Source organism: Bos taurus, chromosome 20 (assembly GCF_002263795.3).
Source record: "Bos taurus isolate L1 Dominette 01449 registration number 42190680 breed Hereford chromosome 20, ARS-UCD2.0, whole genome shotgun sequence".
In the NCBI taxonomy this organism is placed as follows: Eukaryota; Metazoa; Chordata; class Mammalia; order Artiodactyla; family Bovidae; genus Bos; species Bos taurus.
In genome coordinates, this window is record NC_037347.1 from 58,864,782 (window position 1) to 58,884,360 (window position 19,579).

Below are 19,579 nucleotides of genomic sequence, written 5' to 3' on the forward strand. Positions count from 1 at the left end.
AACACATGCGCACGCTCAGACACCAAGGGGAGGACGCAGCTCCTGAGGCCCTCGGGCGCCCAGCATCACCACCGCCCGCCCGGCCCAAAAGACCTTCGAGAGGCCAGTGCCCCCGCTCCACTGGGACCAGCGTCAGGGCCACCCGCACAGGGAGGGTGTCCCAGAACCCTGTCTCCTTCCTTCAGGGGGTCTGTTTCCTCCCTTCTTCAGTTCTATGGTTGGAGAGAAAAAGGGTCACGTTCACGTGCTTCCTTTGCCTTAAACCTCACCTCCTCACACCCCTCTCTGTCTCCTCCCCTCAGTCTCTCTGCATCTCTTTGTCTCTCTGTCTCTCTTTCTCTGTCTCTCTCTTCTCCAGCACTTTGAGTACTCTCTCCCAGACATTCTAAGCGTTCTCTTTACTACCAACCAAACGGCTTTAAATCTCAACAGGAAAAAGACAGGATTGTTCACCAAACTCTGTGGATGACGACTTCAGAGAAGCTGGGATCCCGGGTGCCCTCCCCTCTCAAGGGCAGTAGCTGACCCCTGTGGTCAAGCTGCCCCACGCTCTCCAAAAAGCCACTCGAAAAACAAAAGCGAGAGGGAGACATTGGCACAAAGAATTTTAAAGCACAATGAAATTAGCTTAAGAACTTTATAAAGATTACATTACATATTAAGTACAACTCTCACATGGCAGGCCTTTGACAGAAAAGTAGAAATATTTCTCATTAACATATATACAACCTAAGGAAGTCTATGAGTATATCTGAATATTTTTGATGGAACTGCCACATTTATTTTATTATTTCTATCAAGGGTCTCAGAAAGAAACACAGAGAAAGAAAACTGTTGTTTTCCCAAGTGTATACTTCATTTAATTTTATAGCTCGGTCATGTCGTTTCAGAAGTATGGTACTGACATTGCAAAATCCAAGCCACAATATGAAACTTTTCATTATTTTCTCATCTTAATCGTTTACCTATCAGCAAAGGTAAATGAAAATGCAAACAAAACAAACAGGAGACCAGATTCTTCACTTTATGGATGCTGAAAACTTATTCAGCACAAGATGTTGGTATTTTAAAACACATTTTACCAACATGGGTCTTTACAATGTCGTAGGATGACTGACAGGCTTCCCTGGTGGCTCAGCGGAACAAAAAAAAAAAAATCTGCCTGCAATGCAGGAGACACAGGTTCAATCCCTGGATCAGAAAGATCCCCTGGAGAAGGGAATGGCAACCCACTCCAGTATTCTTGCCTGGAGAATTCCACGCACAGGGGAACCTGGCAGGCTACAGTCCATGGGGTCGCAGAGTTGGACACGAGTTCCTGCTAACAGTACTGACACTTAATGCTGATCCTGAACGCTTAAACTGACCCACGTGTACTGTTAAGTCATGCAGTCCAGAAGAGTGTTAAAGTACTTATAAAATCAGTAACTCAGGTATTAAATGTGGTCAACAACTAAACCACAGCTGACACGTGCTAGGTATGGCATCGAGAGCTCTGATCTGATAGTCACAAGATCCTGTTTGTTTCCTCCTGTCAGCTTGATCAGGAAAGACACTGAGGCTCAAAGAGCTTGAAGTCCAAGGGACTGTGCCAGCATGTCACAGCTGGGCTCTTCGCCCTGACGAGAACTTGTATAATTTTCAAACTGGTGGCTTTAGTTCTTCATAAGTAATAAAAATATCAGAAGGAAAACTAAATGAAGGGCCCCTGGGCCTTTTATATGAATGAAAGGTGCTCTTAGGAGGGTACAGTGGTACTGCTGTAAATGACAGAGTATCATTACGAAGTTACCTTCCAAAATACCAGATAGTATTCTGAGGGGAACATCACTGGCTGGAGTTTTTTTTGGAATACCTCATGTCTCCAAGATAAGACAGGTAACAACTGCAGTATTTGTTTCCCAATATCTTTCATTCTTTTCAAAAACGAATCAATCTCTTTGATCAAAAATATTCTACATCAACATATACTACAGAAACTTGAGTTTTAAAAAATATCTATTTGTATTAACACATTCACCCCACGTTTGGTAATCAGAACAGCATCGTACATTGCTCAACACCACTCTGAACTGCTTTTAAATGCAACATAATGTGTGGTTCATCAGGGAGACTGAATGCCCATGACCCCTGCTCGAATGGCCCCCCTCGGGGAGTCTTCATCTCTCTCAATGTAAGCAAGGTGGGCTCTCGCATGGCTATGAAGACAAGTAGAATCCAGAATCCGCCCATCAGAGACGGTCACGGGGGAGTCGGCCTGTGTGTGCACACTGCACACAGCCGTGCTGTTCACTCCAGGGCTGAGGACGCAGGTGTGTGCGGAGTGCTGGCCGCCCCTGCGACTGCTCCACTGCCAACAAGAGGCGTTCCCGGGCTGCTGGTGCTGAGGAGGACCCGGAGAACAGCCGGCAAGCTCATGAATGGGCCCTCATTCGTGCCGTAAAAAGAGCTTACCTAAACCTGAACTTGAATTTTAAGATAGAGAGGGAAAAAATCAGTTTGTCTTTTTTCCCTTTCGAATTAGAGTTTCAGTAAACTCACCATGATTATTTTAAAGTGAAAGTGAAAGTGAAGTCGCTCAGTCGTGTCCGACTCCTAGCAGCCCCATGGACTGCAGCCTACCAGGCTCCTCCATCCATGGGATTTTCCAGGCAAGAGTACTGCAGTGGGGTGCCATTGCCTTCTCCATTCCCGATTATTTTAAAACTTCATCAAAAATCCCTTATGAAGTAAAAAATGGCATATGTGTACTTCGTTGAGTCCTGCTCTTTGCGACCTCATGGACTGTAGCCCATCAGGCTCCTCTGTCCATGGGATTCTCCAGGCAAGAATACTGCAGTGGGTTTCCATTTCCTTCTCCAGGGGATCTTCCTGACCCAGGGATTGAACCCGTGTCTCCTGCACTGGCACGTGGATTCTATACCACTGCACCACCTGGAAAAATGGTATATTCGCCACTGACGAATTTGATTATCTGCTTTCACTTGCAAACCTCCCTGTATGGGGTGCATCTTCTGATCCGTGGTGTGTCCGTCAGTGACAGGCAGGTGCCAATCATCCAGGGACCCCTCCCAATGGGGTTAAAACTTAAAAATCTTAGAACCAATGAAATATACTAGTATCACGTCAGAAGAACGTGGTCTCTAAACCTCAGAGAGCTTAAAAATCAGCTCCACAGATGTCTGTTTATATTTCCCAAGATTTAACTTGGTTGCCAATGTCACAGAAGATACACAAATGAAAATACTGACCGGGTTAGGAGCAGAAAAGCCACAAGCTCACAGTTCTTGCTTCTGAACTTATAAAAATAATGACATTATAGCTCATAAAAGCTCCATCTACTAGACATACTCTATGTGTCTGATGTCAACTCGCAGTCTCATGGTGAGGCGGGATGGACAGAGTCCCACTTTGGTGGTGGTGATGTGGTTTAGTCCCTCAGTTGTATCCGACTCTGTGCGACCCCAGGGACTGTAGCCCACCAGACTCCTGTATCCAGGGGATTCTCCAGGCAAGAGTACTGGAGGAGGTTGCCATTCCCTTCTCCAGGGGATCTTCCTGACCCAGGGATCGAACCCAAACCCCCTATATTGCAGGCAGATTCTTTACTGCTGAGCCACCAGGGAAGCCCAAGTCCCACTTCACAGATAGGAAACTCAGTGATAAGAAAAGGGTGGGAAACCCATTTCCTGCACCTACCAACGTCTGTCTACTAAGCTGTCTAGGAGAGTTTCACAGTCTCTGCACCTCTGTGCAGAACCAAAAACCAACAGCTTGTTAAGGATTATCTGTCTATCCAAATGCTCAGTTAGTAAAAAAAAAAAAAAAAGAAAGAAAGAAAGAAAAAAAGTGAAGTTTATGTTCATAATGACACTGAATTACTTTCATTCTTATAAAAACTGCATTCGCTTTGCCATTCCTTCCTCACTGCTACATTTTATTTCTGTAACCCCCCATTACCTTCCACTAAATGATGCACTTTACATATTCCCTGTGTCCGCCCCCGACTAGATCAGAAGCCCCTGTGTTCAATCACTGACATCTTATATCCTCTCAATTCCTGGTAACAGACTGGCACATAGGAGGTACTCAATAAACATTCAGTGGAGGAACAAACTCTTTTTTATATTCCAAACAAACTTAATTAACAGTGCCTACTATCAGGTACTGGCAAGTTAAAAAAGGAAATGCCTGATGAACACTCCTACAGAAACACAAAGGCTAAATGAGCTGAGGTTTATTTTAATATTAAGAAGAAGGCAGGAAAGGTCCTACGTAATAATAGCTATAAACACCTGTGTGACACCTCCTCTCCTCAACCCGGTGACACTCATTTTCCTCTTATAAAAGGTAACTTCAGGGAACTTGTGACCACAGAAGGAGTCAGATTCAGAGTCACCCCCTTTTTTTTTAATGAATAAATAAAAAGTCACCTTTTACCCAAGCAGAATAAATTTTTTTCTGTCTTTTTTGTTAATCGAAGTATTAATTGAAACTCATAATACTGAGAACAAACTTTTCTAAGAAAAGTTTCTTACTTTGAGAAGTATAATGTAAATCTCAATGAACGGATTATATTTTTCTCTGCATGGCCCTCATCTGAATTTCTGGTTTCCAATACCACTGAAAACGGTTCTTTACTCCCCTCTAAGGAATAATAACTCACTAACCATGAAAAGCAAACTTTTCCAAAGCAAAGCTCTGAGAAAGTGTGGTTCGTGAAAGAGAAATTATGGCTACTATTAAGTCTGCTATCAAAGCTATTGGAAGGGTGTCCACCGGGCCCCTGCTCAAGGCCATCATGGGGCCAGCCCTGACCTTCACATGCTCACTGCTCCTACCTCATTCCTGCTGAGTCCTGGGAATCAGAAACTTGCCTAAGACAACCTTAGGACAACCTTAAGACTCTGTACAGTGTATGGGGGCTTTCCAGGTGGCGCTAGTGGTAAAGAATCCATCTGCCAATGCAGAAAAAGCAAGAGACGCGGGGTTCGATCCCTGAGTCAGGAAGATCCCCTGGAAAAGGAAATGGCCATCCACTCCAGTATCCTTGCCTGGAAAATTCCATGCAGAGAAGCCTGGTGGACTACAGTCCAGGGAGTCAGTGTCCGACACGACTCCCTGAGTCTGACACAACTGAGCACCCATGCACAGAGCATGCACGCACAGTGTATGGAAGGCCTCCAGAGGTGCCCGACCTTCCAGTTGGGTCACTATGGCCTCAGACGGTGCTAGAAGCTAGCAAAAATACATACAACTGATGGGAGGTCCTCTTTACCTTTCCAAGAAATGCAGAATTTTCTGCAACACTGAGACCAGAACTAAGGTCAGTGGTCACCACACTAACAACGAAACTCTAGGCAATCAAACCCTATATTCCTGTCAATCCCCCAGGTCCAAAGGTCAATGTTCACTCTGCCCTGGAAACGCTACACTGAGAGAGTAACTCATCAACAGACAACTGACGGGATAAACTACAGTCTCTGCACACAGGGCTTCCCTGTGGCTCAGCTGGTAAAGAATCTGCCCACATGTGGGAGACCTGGCTTCCATCCCTGGGTTGGGAAGATCCCCTGGAGAAGGGAAAGGATACCCACTCCAGTATTCTGGCCTAGAGAATTCCATGAACTGTATAGCCCATGGGGTCGCAAAGAGTCAGACAAGACTAAGCGACTCACTTCTGTACACAGCAGCGTATGTACAACTGTGAAAGGAATGAGGAATCTCTGTTTGTTCCGCTGCACACTGCTCTCTAGATTGCTGTTTTAAAAAGAAAGAAGCAAAGCAGAGAAAATGGTGCAGAACAAATCACTGTTTGGTCAGGACGGGGTGGAGGAGGCAGGGTCGGGGGAGGAGATAAGAATAGATGGATGGATAGAAGGACACATTTAAAAGAATAAGAAATAAACTAAAAACTAAAGAAAACCAAAGCAAAAGAAGGTTATCTATCGAAGAGGAAAGGCCCAAGGCAGAGAAGGCAGGGAGAGAAACTAGATTTGAACACACCTCATTTTTTAACTTTTTTTTTTTTTTTAGTTTTTAACCCTCAAATGATGTATATACACGTTACTTAATACTGAAGCAAGATTTGGTGGTTGTTTTTTAAGCCTTAAAAATGTAAAGTAAAATAAGATAAATGATCCTAAGTTTCAGGTTGGGAGGAACACGACCCACGTGTAGAGGAACTATTTTGTGTGACTTTAAAACACAGGAGGGCTGCTGCATACTAGCGGCACATATCCTTAGGATGGCAAAAATAAAACAACTGCTGAACTGCATCTGGTCTTCATACTATGGTGACACCATCAGTACTACAATGTAGATAGGTAATTAAGTTGATGAGGGTAGGAACTAAAATGCTTAGCATAAGGAAAAGACAAGGAGATAGAAATATAAAATCAAAGAAAAATAAAATACCTGTAATTCTATATTTGACCTGGAAATGTTAGTACAAAGCCCTGACATCATTTCTCATTTAGAAAACATATATATATAAACACATATATGATATCTGACTCAGAAATGTGCCCCGCCAGAAGAGCAGCTTCCTCAGCACCTTGCACTACGCCCCACTCGAAAGAGCCAGGGCATTTTAGAGAAATGGCTGATTGCAGACACGGAGCAGGAAACAGATTCGGTGGGGCCTGAAACATCCTGTCACATCAGCAGAGAGACAAGCTCTATTACCACGGTACCTGGATTTCAGAGCCAATCTGAAGAGGCTCCCACTAGCCAAGGATGAAAAAAATTTAACTTCATAAGAAAATACATATACACAATGGAAACATCAGATATATTTAAAACCAGGAGCTCAAAATGACAAAAATCTCAGCACTTTTTTATGTGTCTGAAATGACTAATGATTTTTTTCTTTTTAATTTGCCTGGAAATAAAGGTCAGGAATCAATCATGGATCTTCCTTTCCTGTGTGAACTCAGGGAAACCACAAAGCTGACAATGGGACATTTCTCTTTATGGAATATCCAAGTTGATACATGAAGAAAAAAGGGTAGAATTAGGATACTGTGTGTGAGTGCTAAGTCACTTTAGTCATTCAACTCTTTGCGACCCCATGGACTGTAGTCCTCTGTCCATGGGATTTCCCAGGCAAGAATACGGCAGTGGTTGCCATTTCTTTCTCCAGAGGAGCTTCTGACTCAGGGATTGAGCCCATGTCTCCTGCACTGCAGACAGATTCTTTACCACCAGTGTCACCTGGTAAGCCCAACTAGAATATTACCATTTTGCAACCCTAAGAAAGTATTAGATCTAAGCAAGAAATGTCAATGAATGCTAAACGTCATAAAAGAGACACCAGACTCTCCCAATAAAACTCCTAGAACTACCCAACACTACCCATTAAAATGCTCTGTCTATTTCCTACAAAATCTAAGTTAAGTCTAATCAAGCAGCAAGATCCAGCTCTTAATTCACAGGAAACCAAGGGCAAGGAACATGTTAACTGACCACCCAAGGCTGCAACCAACAAAATGTAGGGAAATCTACAGGAAAACACTGCATCCTCGCTTAATAAATAAACATAAATGAGTAAGATAAAAAGAATGAAGAAGAGAGGAAGAGCCTCAAGATTAAAAAGATACATCAAACACATCAACCAACTGCAATGTACATCCTGGAAAGACAAATTTATGAGACAACCAGGGAAACATGAATACTGATTAGCTTTTAAAGAGCTATTATTATTAAAGAGTTATTATTCCCTTCTATCTCTATTAATAATAAACAGGATTTTTTAAAAAGATTTTCAAGGAACATAGATGAAACAAGTTTATTGAAGTGATCCATGGATTCACAGAAATTCATTATACTAGTCTCTCTCCTTAGGGATGTTGAAATGTTCCATGATAAAAAGTTAAGGGATAAAAAACAATGGAAGTTGCCTGTGAGTTCTTTTAAGGCCCAAACCCTAATGGCATAGGGAACATGCAGAGGCTGACATTATATACATATGTAGGGTTGGCCAAAACGTTCGGTCAGGTTTTTTCATCACAGCTTCTGGAAAAACCCTAACACACTTTTTGGCCAACCCAATATATACACATACATTAAATGTGCACACATGCAGGACATTAAAAATATGCAATACACTAAATATGCAAGCTATAAATATACCTTACATACATCCAACACTAAACTACAGGGCGCCTCTGTTCCTGCCCCTCCTCCTGACTTCACCAGACCTTAGATGCGTCACTTCACCTCATTTAGTTCCCCCTCTGAATGGGGAAAACAGTTCTGTGCAATCTCGCTTAAGTACAGTGAGGACTACTTTTCCGGGTACCTGGAGGTGAGAATGAGGATCAGATATATTCAAGTTCAAGGCATCCATGCTGGCTTCTTAAGAAAGCTTGAGCTCATAGGTATCTCACAAAATCTCCGATCCTTTGGTTTGCTTTTTCAAAGCCCTGTTAGTGCACTTTGATTTAATTTACTAAAAGTCATTCATGTGGAGAGCTTTTACAAAGTTACCATAATATTAAATACCCCTGATGTCTTTTAAAATGGGGTCAGAGCAAAAAGTACATCAGAGGAGTGGTGGAGGAACCTGGGATTGGGAACAGGGCTCTTTGGGGGCCGATGACAGTCTCTTTTCCCTTCCTAAATAAAATAACAGCAAGCTTAAGGCAACCAGCAAGGACCTCACGCTACTTTAACTGGCCGATTCTGGTCACAAATTAGGAATACTGCAAAACTGTGGTGTGTGTGTTGTGCTAAGTCACTTCAGTCGTGTTAGATTCTCTGCGACCCTATGGACCATATAGCCTGCCAGACTCCTCTGTTCATGGGATTCTCCAGTCAAGAATACTGGAGTGGGTTGCCATGCATCAAGAAGGGCTTTTTCCTTCCCCTTTCACTTTTTTTTTTTTAACCAAGTTTTTCCAACAATCAAAAGTATCTTCTTCACAGACTTAGAAAACTAATCTTTGGTAGCTGGTGGAGAAGGCAATGGCACCCCACTCCAGTACTCTTGCCTGGAAAATCCAATGGACGGAGGAGCCTGGTGGGCTGCAGTCCATGGGGTTGCTAAGAGTCAGACACGACTGAGCGACTTCACTTTCCCTTCTTACTTTCATGCATTGGAGAAGGAAATGGCAACCCACTCCAGTGTTCTTGCCTGGAGAATCCCAGGGACGGGGGAGCCTGGTGGGCTGCCGTCTATGGGGTCGCACAGAGTTGGACACGACTGAAGTGACTTAGCAGCAGCAGCAGCAGGGGAAGGGATAGTTAGGGAGTTTGGGATGGTCATGTACATACAGACTGCTATGTTTAAAATGGATAATCAAAAAGGACCTGCTGTACAGCACATGCAACTCTTCTCAGGGTTATGTGCCAGCCTGGAAGCGGGGGCGTGGGGGCTGGCGGAGGATGGACACGTGTATATGTGTGGCCGAGTCCCTTCCTTGTTCACCTGAAACTATCACAGCATTGTTAATCGGCTAGACCCCATACAAAATAAAGACGAAAAAGTTAAAAAAAAAAAAGTGTCTTCTTTTCATGAACCTCTTACTTTTCAAACTCACTTTGAGTTAGATTTACTTCAGCAAAACCATCAAACAGTGTTCAACAGGGCCCAAGAAACACTATGAGACAGAAAGCGAGATAACATTAGCAAAACACCACAGGAAGCTGCGTCCTAAGTGTATATCTGTCCCACACGCTGAAAGGACCCACAGAACACATCAGAGCAGCTAGCCGTGCTACAAACTTTAAATAAAATGTGTTCAAGAGGAGACATCAGATCAGTAGAGTGTGCCTGTTTGAGAAAGATAAAAATTTATCAAGGGAAACACATCCAGGAAAACTGTCTAAAAGCACGTGACAATCTACAGATTTATTTGATACTTCCTGCTCAAACACGGCAGAAAACTCCTGCAAACCTCTCTTTGTAACACGTGAGTTGGTGCTTGTCATTGTTCAGTCACTCAGTTGTGTCCAACTCTTTGTGACCCCACGGACTGCAGCACACCAGGCTTCCCTGTCCTTCACCACCTCCTGGAACTTGCTCAAACTCATGTCCATTGAGTCAGCAATGCCATCCAACCATCTCATCCTCTGTTGTCCCCTTCTTCTCCTGCCTTCAATCTTTCCAAGCCTCAAGGTCTTTTCCCAAAGAGTGGGCTCTTCGCATCAGGTGGCCAAAGTATTAGGAAAACGTATAATACCCAACGACTGTTCTGTTCAGGCAGGAAGAAGCCTCTGGGCAGACGGCCCAAAAGCAGACCCTCTACGTGCAGAGGAAGGGCAGGTGAGTGCCCCAGAGCCTGGGAGACTAGTCCAGAGTCTGTCTTCACGCTGCAGGAGGGCCAGGAGCCCCCAAAACCAAGGTCTACTGTTCAGAGGGGGACCTCTGGCAGGGAACACGAGGGCTTTCCTGGAATTCCAGGACTGGGAAGAAAGGTGGGAATTCTGGACACCTCTAGATCTGGTCACATTCCCACCACCTTTGCTGAGATGATAGACCTTGAAAAATCAGTTCTTTTACTTAACTGACTGGGGAAGGTAGTCAAAATGTGTTGAATAACAGACATGAACATGTTGTAATCACCAGTGCTATCTGACCAACAATGTGCCTGCCAGCTAGAAGAAAATGCTTTGGGCAACAAATTCTTAGGCCAACGCTACAAGAATAAAGCAGTTAAAAATCCACTGAAATGACAATGCTGTTATGTTATGATGGGTGAGTTAGTTTATAGTTTAGTATTTTGGACTCTGACATTGTATCAAGGTACAAGGAACAATAAAGCAGATAAGAAAGTTAAACTTTACCTGAAAGGTATGCAACTTTTTCCTTTAAAATGGGCAAAACATCCATAGCTTTCATTTCATCGTTTTTTCGAAACCCTGAAAGACAAAGGAGAAAATACCATGACTGGGTTGCTTGAGTGTCATTTATTTTTTTTTTTTTAATTTTATTTTATTTTTATTTATTTTTTTACATTGGTAATTTTCTTTTTTTTATTATTATTATTTTTTAAATTTTATTTTATTTTTAAACTTTACATAATTGTATTAGTTTTGCCAAATATCAAAATGAATCCATCACAGGTATATATGTGCTCCCAATCCTGAACCCTCCTCCCTCCTCCCTCCCCATACCATCCCTCTGGGTCGTCCCAGTGCACCAGCCCCAAGCATCCAGTATCGTGCATTGAACCTGGACTGGCATCTCGTTTCATACATGATATTTTACATGTTTCATATTTCTGAACCACCCTGTGTTCAATGCCAACACAGCTGCTTTCTTTACACCCATGAAGTTCACTTTGTATTCTATGAAGGAAAGTCTCTGATCCTTCTCCTTTAATGAGGAAGAACAACTTGCAGATGCAGACCCAGAGGCTCCCAGACTAAGCAGGCTCTCTTGGTCATTTCCAGCCTTAAATAAAGAATCAGTCCCCAAAAGACTAGATGTGAAAGCAGTCCAGATTGTTTCACAAATCTTCTGTTGTAATTCCATGATTAACATAAACAGTAGCAAATAAAGTAGCAACATTGTTTAAAAAAAAAACAACTATGATTCGTGCACACTAAATCCTCTAGGGGGAGCTCAAAGCCACATCCTATCTGCGAATCTGGTTAAAAATAAAAGTGTCAGGGAGGAGAGCAGGGATTATAAATAGCTGGGGACCAGCCACCGCTCCCTCTTGACTCTGTCCTTCCAGGTTTTCTGGGTCATGCCCCCCTGGAGGAATGTCACTGGCGAACGTGCCAAGATGGCCTGGTGTCACCTGCCTCACAGGGTGGCCCAGGTCCCTCTTCTTACATCAAACCAGCTCCCCCACGCCCCCGCCAACGTCGGTGAAGGCCAAGTGGAAATACTCTGGCCAGGAAGCCCAGTTTAGGACAAGCCAATGTCCATCTAAGCCAAGGAAACCCTGGCAGCCCAAACATGTCCGGCCGAAACTCGCCAGGGTGGCTGCCTACACGGGAGTTTGGGGTCAGGATGTTCACACTTGTAATAACGTCTCAGGATTTTACTCTTGGAGGTCTGTACAGGGGTCGTCTGGGTTCAAGATATTGGCCATTCTCATCAAAGCAGTGACTGTGGGAGGTTCAAGAGGGAGGGGACATATGTACACCTAAGGCCGATTCATGTTGGTTGACGTACAGCAGAGGCCAGCATAATACTGTGGAGCAATTATCCTCCAATTAAAAATAAATAAACTTACATCTAAAAAAAAATTTTTTTTTAACCCAGTAACTGTCATTCATGGCAGAGGAATCTCTTGAAAAAAATGAAAGACTACTGCCCCAACCCTATCTTCCTGTCTGTTTTTGTCAAAACAGTACAAGGAAAGGATCCAAACTGTGAGTTGGTAATAGCCAATGGAAGGCACAGACCTGAAAGCCGGAGCGAGAAAAAATGCTCTTGGTAAGTGATCAGAGTTTCCATGTCTCATGTGCCTGAGCAGTTCCTACAGACCAGCCCTGCCACAGGGCTGAAACCTGTAAAAACCGCCTGTCTCAAGGCACAGACAGGAGAGGGACCAAAAGCAGGATAGAGGAAGTCTCTTTATAAGGACTTGAGGGCAGGGCCCGGCCTAAGCCACCTGGAGCTGCTGAAACAAGTCAGGACACAGCTCAGGGCGACCTCGGGAGCTCCAACCAAGAGGGGAAACCATGAGTAGCCGAAGGGGAGCCTCAAAGTGTGTGGACAAAGTTGGCCCAAATCTCTGCGCTTGCAGGTTTAGGGCAAGCTCCCTGCAGCCCCGGCTCCCAGCTCAGGATAAGGACCGGGACCTGACTCGAGGCCGGAGTCCAGCCTGCTGAGACAAGTGCACAAACAGCAACCACACCGGCCCCTTTGGGAGAATTCGAACAGGATCTAGTCTCTACAACCTATCATTCCCAGAAGCAAAGAATGGGTAGATTAGTAACAACCCTGTCCACAGAATACCTATGTAGGAAGAACCCAGTTTAACAGGATGCAACTAGTCGCAAAGAGTCCAACCCAACTCAGCGACTAAACAACAAGAAAATCATGGACGTTGAAATGTCCAAGGGCTTAGCACACTACCCAGCTGGCTGAGAAAGGGCTCGCTCGACACAGAACCCAGGCCTCCACATTGCCAGCCTCTTTTGCTTTCCAGTATACCTCGCCTTGGAGAAGGCGATGGCACCCCACTCCGGTACTCTTGCCTAGAAAATCCCATGGACGGAGGAGCCTGGTAGGCTGCAGTCCATGGGGTCGCAAAGAGTCGGACATGACTGAGCAACTTCACTTTCACTTTTCACTTTCATGCATTGGAGAAGGAAATGGCAACCCACTCCAATGTTCTTGCCTGGAGAATCCCAGGGACGGGGGTGGGGCTGGTGGGCTGCCATCTAAGGGGTTGCACAGAGTCGGACACGACTGAAGTGACTTAGCAGCAGCAGCAGCATACCTCGCCTTGCGCTGGCAACCCACCAAGCTTTTAAAACAGGGGCTATTTATAAAAGGCAAGACAGGAGCCAAGGGTCTGCAATTTCATCCTTAAGTTTCCTTCAAAAACCCTTGAATGGACGCAATGTCGTCTCAGGAGTTTATTGCCCGTCATTGGGCGGTTCACTGCGTGTGTCCACAAAGACTGACGACATCCCAGTTGCAGCTGATATGAACATGGACGGCAGCGAGGGAGGCAAATACAAAGAGGAATCGGGCACCACGGCAGCCTTCCTGGAGACCAGCTCATAAGTACCTGGAGGGCAGGGAGTGGGATGGAAAGTTCTGTGAGCCACACGTGGCACCCACGTGGCGAGGAGGAGCAGATCAAATGGCAGGATGCTTGGAGGGAGTGAGCTGTGGCTGCGGATCCTCAATCCCACGGGGATTTGAAAAGAGGATTCCCTTCCACCACCACCAGATAAGAAAACGCTGCTTCCGGCCGTTCCCTCAACAGTCTGTGCCCGCAGGCGCCCCGGCCAGGACAGGGCAGAGCCTTCAGGGAGATGCCACCAACACGGCTGTCCTGGGCTCCACACCACAGCAGCAAGCACTGCCTGTCACACAACCCTCAGCAAGAAGAAGGTCCCAATTCCTGGGCAGGGACCCCAGGAGAGGCCAGCATACTTGACAATTCCTGCCGATTCTGGGCTACAATATTTATTAATGACCTTGATGGCGCGAATGATGCTAGTTAGAACTGCCATGTTCCGGCCGCCACACAGGAAGACGATCGTACTGATGGGAAAACAAAAGTGAAGGAAATGAAACAGCCTTCACCTGCCATGCCCCACTGTAAGCCACAGAGTGGCTCCCGTGGATCCTCAGTGTCTTAAAAGTAGCTACTCTAGCCAACCAGTTCCTAAATAGCCTCCCTAGATTAAGATTCACCATTTTTCCAGAGGAAGAAAGACATGTGAGTCAATGGCTAAACTGGTGTGGAAATGCGTTTAACTTTTATTATGATATATGTACATGTCCCAACATAGAAGAGAATGTAAATTCTAAATAGTTTCACTGCAATATTTTTGTTGAATATGCCACAGAAGAAGAGATGTTACTGTTATTAAAAACTGACAATGAAAACATCTAAAACAGAAAAACAAAACAAAAAAAGAGAACCATAAAACTAACAACACAAAGACACTGAGTTTGTGGCTATTATTAGGCAGTCACCTAAGCATTATGTTTAACCCGGTTTCCATTTTTAAAAACAGGCAAAAGACAGAGGCAGCCTGTACACACACTAAAGCCAGATTAAATATACCATGTAACTTTCAATAAAAAGCAGGAAGAACTCAGCCATGAAATGTCCTCAGATCAAAAAGCAGATTCTGTTCCAGGCCCTGAAGAGCTATTTATGAAAATGGAGCGCATGACTACAAAAAACTTACAAATAAATGGCTTCTGGGCTATTCCAGTGATTCCAGACTACACTACAGATAGGATAACTCCTACTGCCGGGCTTCCTGATACATAAAAGGACCAAGCTGTGGCTCTTAAACTTGTGGAACAAAGGATACACCCAGCAACCATGCTGGAAGCACATGTCTGTCCTTCCACACTCTCAGCGTTCTGGGGAGAGGACTGGTGAATGCCATCTCAGAGTGACAACTGCGAGACCCCAGACCACACCAGTGCCACAGACCATGTAACTCAGCACTTTACTTCCAAGGGCCACCAAACTTCACAGAGAGAATTTCAGGACATCAGTCCTGAATATGCACTGGAAGGACTGATAATGAAGCTGAAACTCCAATCCTCTGGCCACCTCAGGCGAAGAGCTGACTCATTGGAAAAGACCCTGATGCTGGGAAAGATTGAAGGCGGGAGGAGAAGGGGATGACAGAGGATGAGACGGTTGGATGGTATCACCAACTCGATGGACATGAGTTTGAATAAACTCTGGGAGTTGATGATGGACTGGCATGCTGCAGTCCATGGGGTTGTAAAGAGTCGGACATGACTGAGAGACTAAACTGAGGAAAGGGCAAAAAAAGAGAGAGAGAGAGAGAGAGAAAAGCAACATGAATGGGGATAATAAACAGAGGTAAATGGCCAAAGTCAGAGGACATGTAGTTGTTGGACTATTTTGTAAATTACATACTTTTCCAATTACACAGGCGGTGCTGGAGAAGACTCTTGCAAGTCTCTTGGACTGCAAGGAGATCCAACCAGGATCCTAAAGGAGACCAGTCCTGGATGTTCACTGGAAGGATTGATGCTGAGGCTGAAACTCCAATACTTTGGTCACCTCATGCAAAGAGCTGACTCATTGGAAAAGACCCTGATGCTGGAAGGGATTGGGGGCAGGAGGAGAAGGGGACGACAGAGGATGAGATGGCTGGATGGCATCACCAACTCGATGCACATGAGTTTAGGTAAACTCCAAGAGTTGGTGATGGACAGGGAGGCCTGGCGTGCTGGGATTCATGGGGTCACGAAGAGTCGGACATGAATGAGCGGCTGAACTGATACTGAAGTGTGTGTAGAGAGACTGGACACTCGTTACAATTTAAAGTCCATTTTGTTGAGACAGAGAAGCCCATGTGAGTTTTAATGAAATGCTAGCTTCAGGGCACAGTGAAGATGGAGTCAGCCAAAGCTCACCCAACTCCTTCTTGGTGCAAAGGGGAGGCCTAAAAGACAGGCAACAACTGCTCTCTTAAACCAAATGTGAAATTTGACCAGAACGTTCATATGATAAGCGTTCATATTACTCTAGATCTTGATATTTCCTGAATGCTACTGGGGGGCAGGGCGCCTACAGATCTGATTTCATCACTGTGAACAGAAATGTGCAGTTAGCGGTTGATGACCTTCCTTCCTCGTTCCTTTGGTTTCAGTCAACACAAATAACACCTTTTCCCTCAAGCAATCATATTTGAATATTCGGAGATTTTAACATTTCATTTAAAAATATCTCAAACCCCGCCCTCCAGGTTCAGCATGATGTGACTTGCCAAAATCGATTCTGCTATCACCTTTCAGATTGCTAGTTGGCTCAGTAGTCTGTTGATTTGTGATCTGTTTCAATCCCCCCCATTCCCAAATTATCTACATTCCCTAAAGTGACTCGTATTACGTTACCCATCAGGAGGACCGCTTTTCCCCTCTCTTCCTCTAAATCCACCTGCAAGCCAGAGGACACGTCTGTTTCTTTCCCTGCTGTTTCCCAGATGGCAGGCACAGGATGGTCAATGAACATGGGCTGAATGAAGGAACGAATGAACGGACAAACGAACTAACAGAACATACTTCTCCAGCTTCTTGCCCCTGAAACCCCCCCAGAGGCACCCCTGTGTTCCTTGGCACTTTCTGTTTCAAGTTTGTAAACTATTAAGCTCAGTATTGTTCAGATGGCCAGTAGTATGACTTACACTTCTAACAAGGAAAATTAACCTCTGGGTCCTAAGAGTAAACATTCCACACGTTATTCAACAATGGAAAATCTTTTAGTTGTACCAATGGTCTGAAACTCAAACTATCTAATACCCCACTGGTCGAATCAACTTATTTTTTACCCCTCCACTCTACAAGGAGGTACTGCATTGTGACTCTGAACAAATACCTTCTGAAGCGAGTCATTGCTGTCCAGAATGCTTACAGGCTTGATCACTTCCTTGGTATCAGATTTTTTAAAAACAACAAACAGAAAAGGAAGAGCCACCCGCCGCCCCCCCCAACGTGTTGTTATTTTTTTTAATTAAAAAAGCAAGCACCACAGAAATATTTTTACAATGAGCAAAAAGCTTTTATGCCGCACATCATCCCAACAAAATTTATGTAGCTGTTTTAAAAAGAATTAAGATGAAGCAAATCAAATGAGTTTTAAAAATGAATCAAATTTTTAAAAGTCTAAACCAAAACACAGGTTAGTATTTTCCCTCCATATTTCTCCTGGGACTACTGACATATACTACTAGTCATTTGAAATTATACCTAATCCTCTAACTACATGAGTCAATTCTTTTTTAAGTAAAAACAGTGTTAGGAAAAAGAAATACTGTCATTTCTTCCCCATTTGAGCTGTAACCAATGAACTGCCACCTTGTTCTGAACAGCCCACCTCACCTCCTTCACTGGGATTTGTCCCTAAAAGACAAGGCAAACTGCCCTGCTCATCCATTTTCAGTTTTCAGAGGTTGCATTTGCCCGTCAGCCGTTCTACTTTAGTATTTACTAAGTGGGAAACCTGAAAGTGGGGGAGGACTGCAAAGATTCCCCATCTTTATAAAAACACAGCTTGTGGCGGCAAAAAAAAAAAATAATAAATAAAGCAGCATCTTGAAAGAACAAAGAAAAGCAACGTGCAGCAATAAGCTGGAGGGTTCCTATTAGTACGGAGTCTTGGTGGTGATCACCGAATTTTACTCATTACTTTATTTAGGGGAGAGCCGCGCGCACACGCACCCCAGAGCACAAAGAGCTGGGTGATACATCTCTGCATCAGCGGCCGCGCGCACGCGCAGACAGAGGTGACGTCACCCTTTCCAGGCAGGCCGTCCGCAGTTCCGAGTCCGGACCTTTCTCTGCAGTGCCTGCAGGATTAGTCACGGATCACGGGGAGCTGTGCCGCGCGGGGCACGCGGTTTGCGCTATCAGGGCTTTTACCCCGGCAAGCACTGAGATCAGTGTTGCGTAGGAAGGAAGCATTTTCTGTAAGCCTGCATCCTCTCTGAAGATGTTGGGGCGGGGGGGGGGGGGGGGGGGGGGGGCGGGAGGAGACAAGGTTGTAAATCAAATGCTGTATGTATCTTTTTTTTACTAATATATAAAAAATCAAAACAATGCAAGGCTTATATTATTTTTCCATATATCTGTAAGTGCAGTCCACACACACAAGACCATTACGAGGGTCGACACGACTTAGCAACTGAACAGCAGCGGCAATAGACTGCATATAAAGTGAAGTGTTTATACCAAGAATAGGGACATGTTCATAGGCCACCACGCAGGAATATGGATGGGGTTTCATACTGCAGCATTATAATTTTTACTTATAACCTTTATGGTTATAATAACTGTCAGGCTCACTGATTTATTCCTTCACATAATTTTAGAAGCAATAGCCTGTAACATCATACTGCGAGAGAGGTTTGATTGATTCGAGGCCGTTAAGAATGTTTCAACTTAAAAGAGCTCTGACTTTTAATGTCTTGAGCACAAAATACAGAAAAACAAAGAAAAATAACCACATACACAAAAAAGAAACCATAACAAGAATATTTTGACTATTACACATACTTTACTGTAATGAAAACATCTGTAGAATTTTTAACATTTGACGATTTAATTACATGGTAACTGTGTTAGAGGTTAATTTAAAAGCATAACTAATAGGCCAATGAAAGGAAATATTCCAACAGTCAAAATAGGAAGAGGAGTACCAAAAAAAGGAGGGGGGGGTGGAAGTTCTACAATCTCATAAATCAAAAAAGAACCATGTGCCCAGATGTGCCACTCACCTTTGCCTCCCCGGGGGCCAGCATGGGGCCGAGCGCAGAGAAGCCTTATCCTCATGTCTGTCTAATGCCAAGGGAAAGAACCCGTCTGGCTGTGTTTATGCTGGTACTGCCAGAGAGGCCTCTGGAGTAAGCTCCCCAGGCTGCATCTTGGGACCTATCACTCATGCTAAACTACATTTACATTTACACACACACACACTTGCAGACATATAGCTCTGTGCACTGACGGACATCAAGTAAGATTTGCTTTACATAAGGAGCAGCTCTCAGGAAAGCTGTTTAAAAAGTTAATTTGCAGCCAACGAGTAACAGTCATACAACGATACAACTGGATCAAATCAACCAAGGCTGACTGCTAAAACACAACTTCTTTAATCATTAGAGCAAACAATCCATAAATGGTAGCACCCTAACCATCTACCAAATAAGAAAAAAATCTAATACACATGTGTATTTTTTTAATGCACATCACAATCAAATTCTGTAAAGGGCTTTGGAAAATAAAGCTATAACTCTACTCTTTCCCTTAAATATCTTTTTGATTATTACCTACAAAAAGGCTCTCGATTACAGAGAAGTGGTATAAATGGGTGGTATTAAAACTCCTCTTGGTATGCACTGATTTGCTCTGATCTGGGGTGACTTGAACATCCAGCGTAATCTAGGG

General features: G+C 44.2%; 1 protein-coding gene across 6 annotated transcripts in view; it reads right to left on the reverse strand.

Annotated features, from left to right (window-relative positions):
* Window positions 1–19,579, reverse strand: part of TRIO (trio Rho guanine nucleotide exchange factor) — a 363,545-nt gene that overhangs the window by 221,535 nt on the left and 122,431 nt on the right. For all 6 annotated transcript variants that reach the window (XM_059878913.1, XM_059878914.1, XM_024981340.2 and 3 more), the window contains one exon: window positions 10,789–10,863. In XM_059878913.1, coding sequence (XP_059734896.1) covers window positions 10,789–10,863 — 75 coding nt within the window. The remainder of the gene's footprint in view (window positions 1–10,788; window positions 10,864–19,579) is intronic.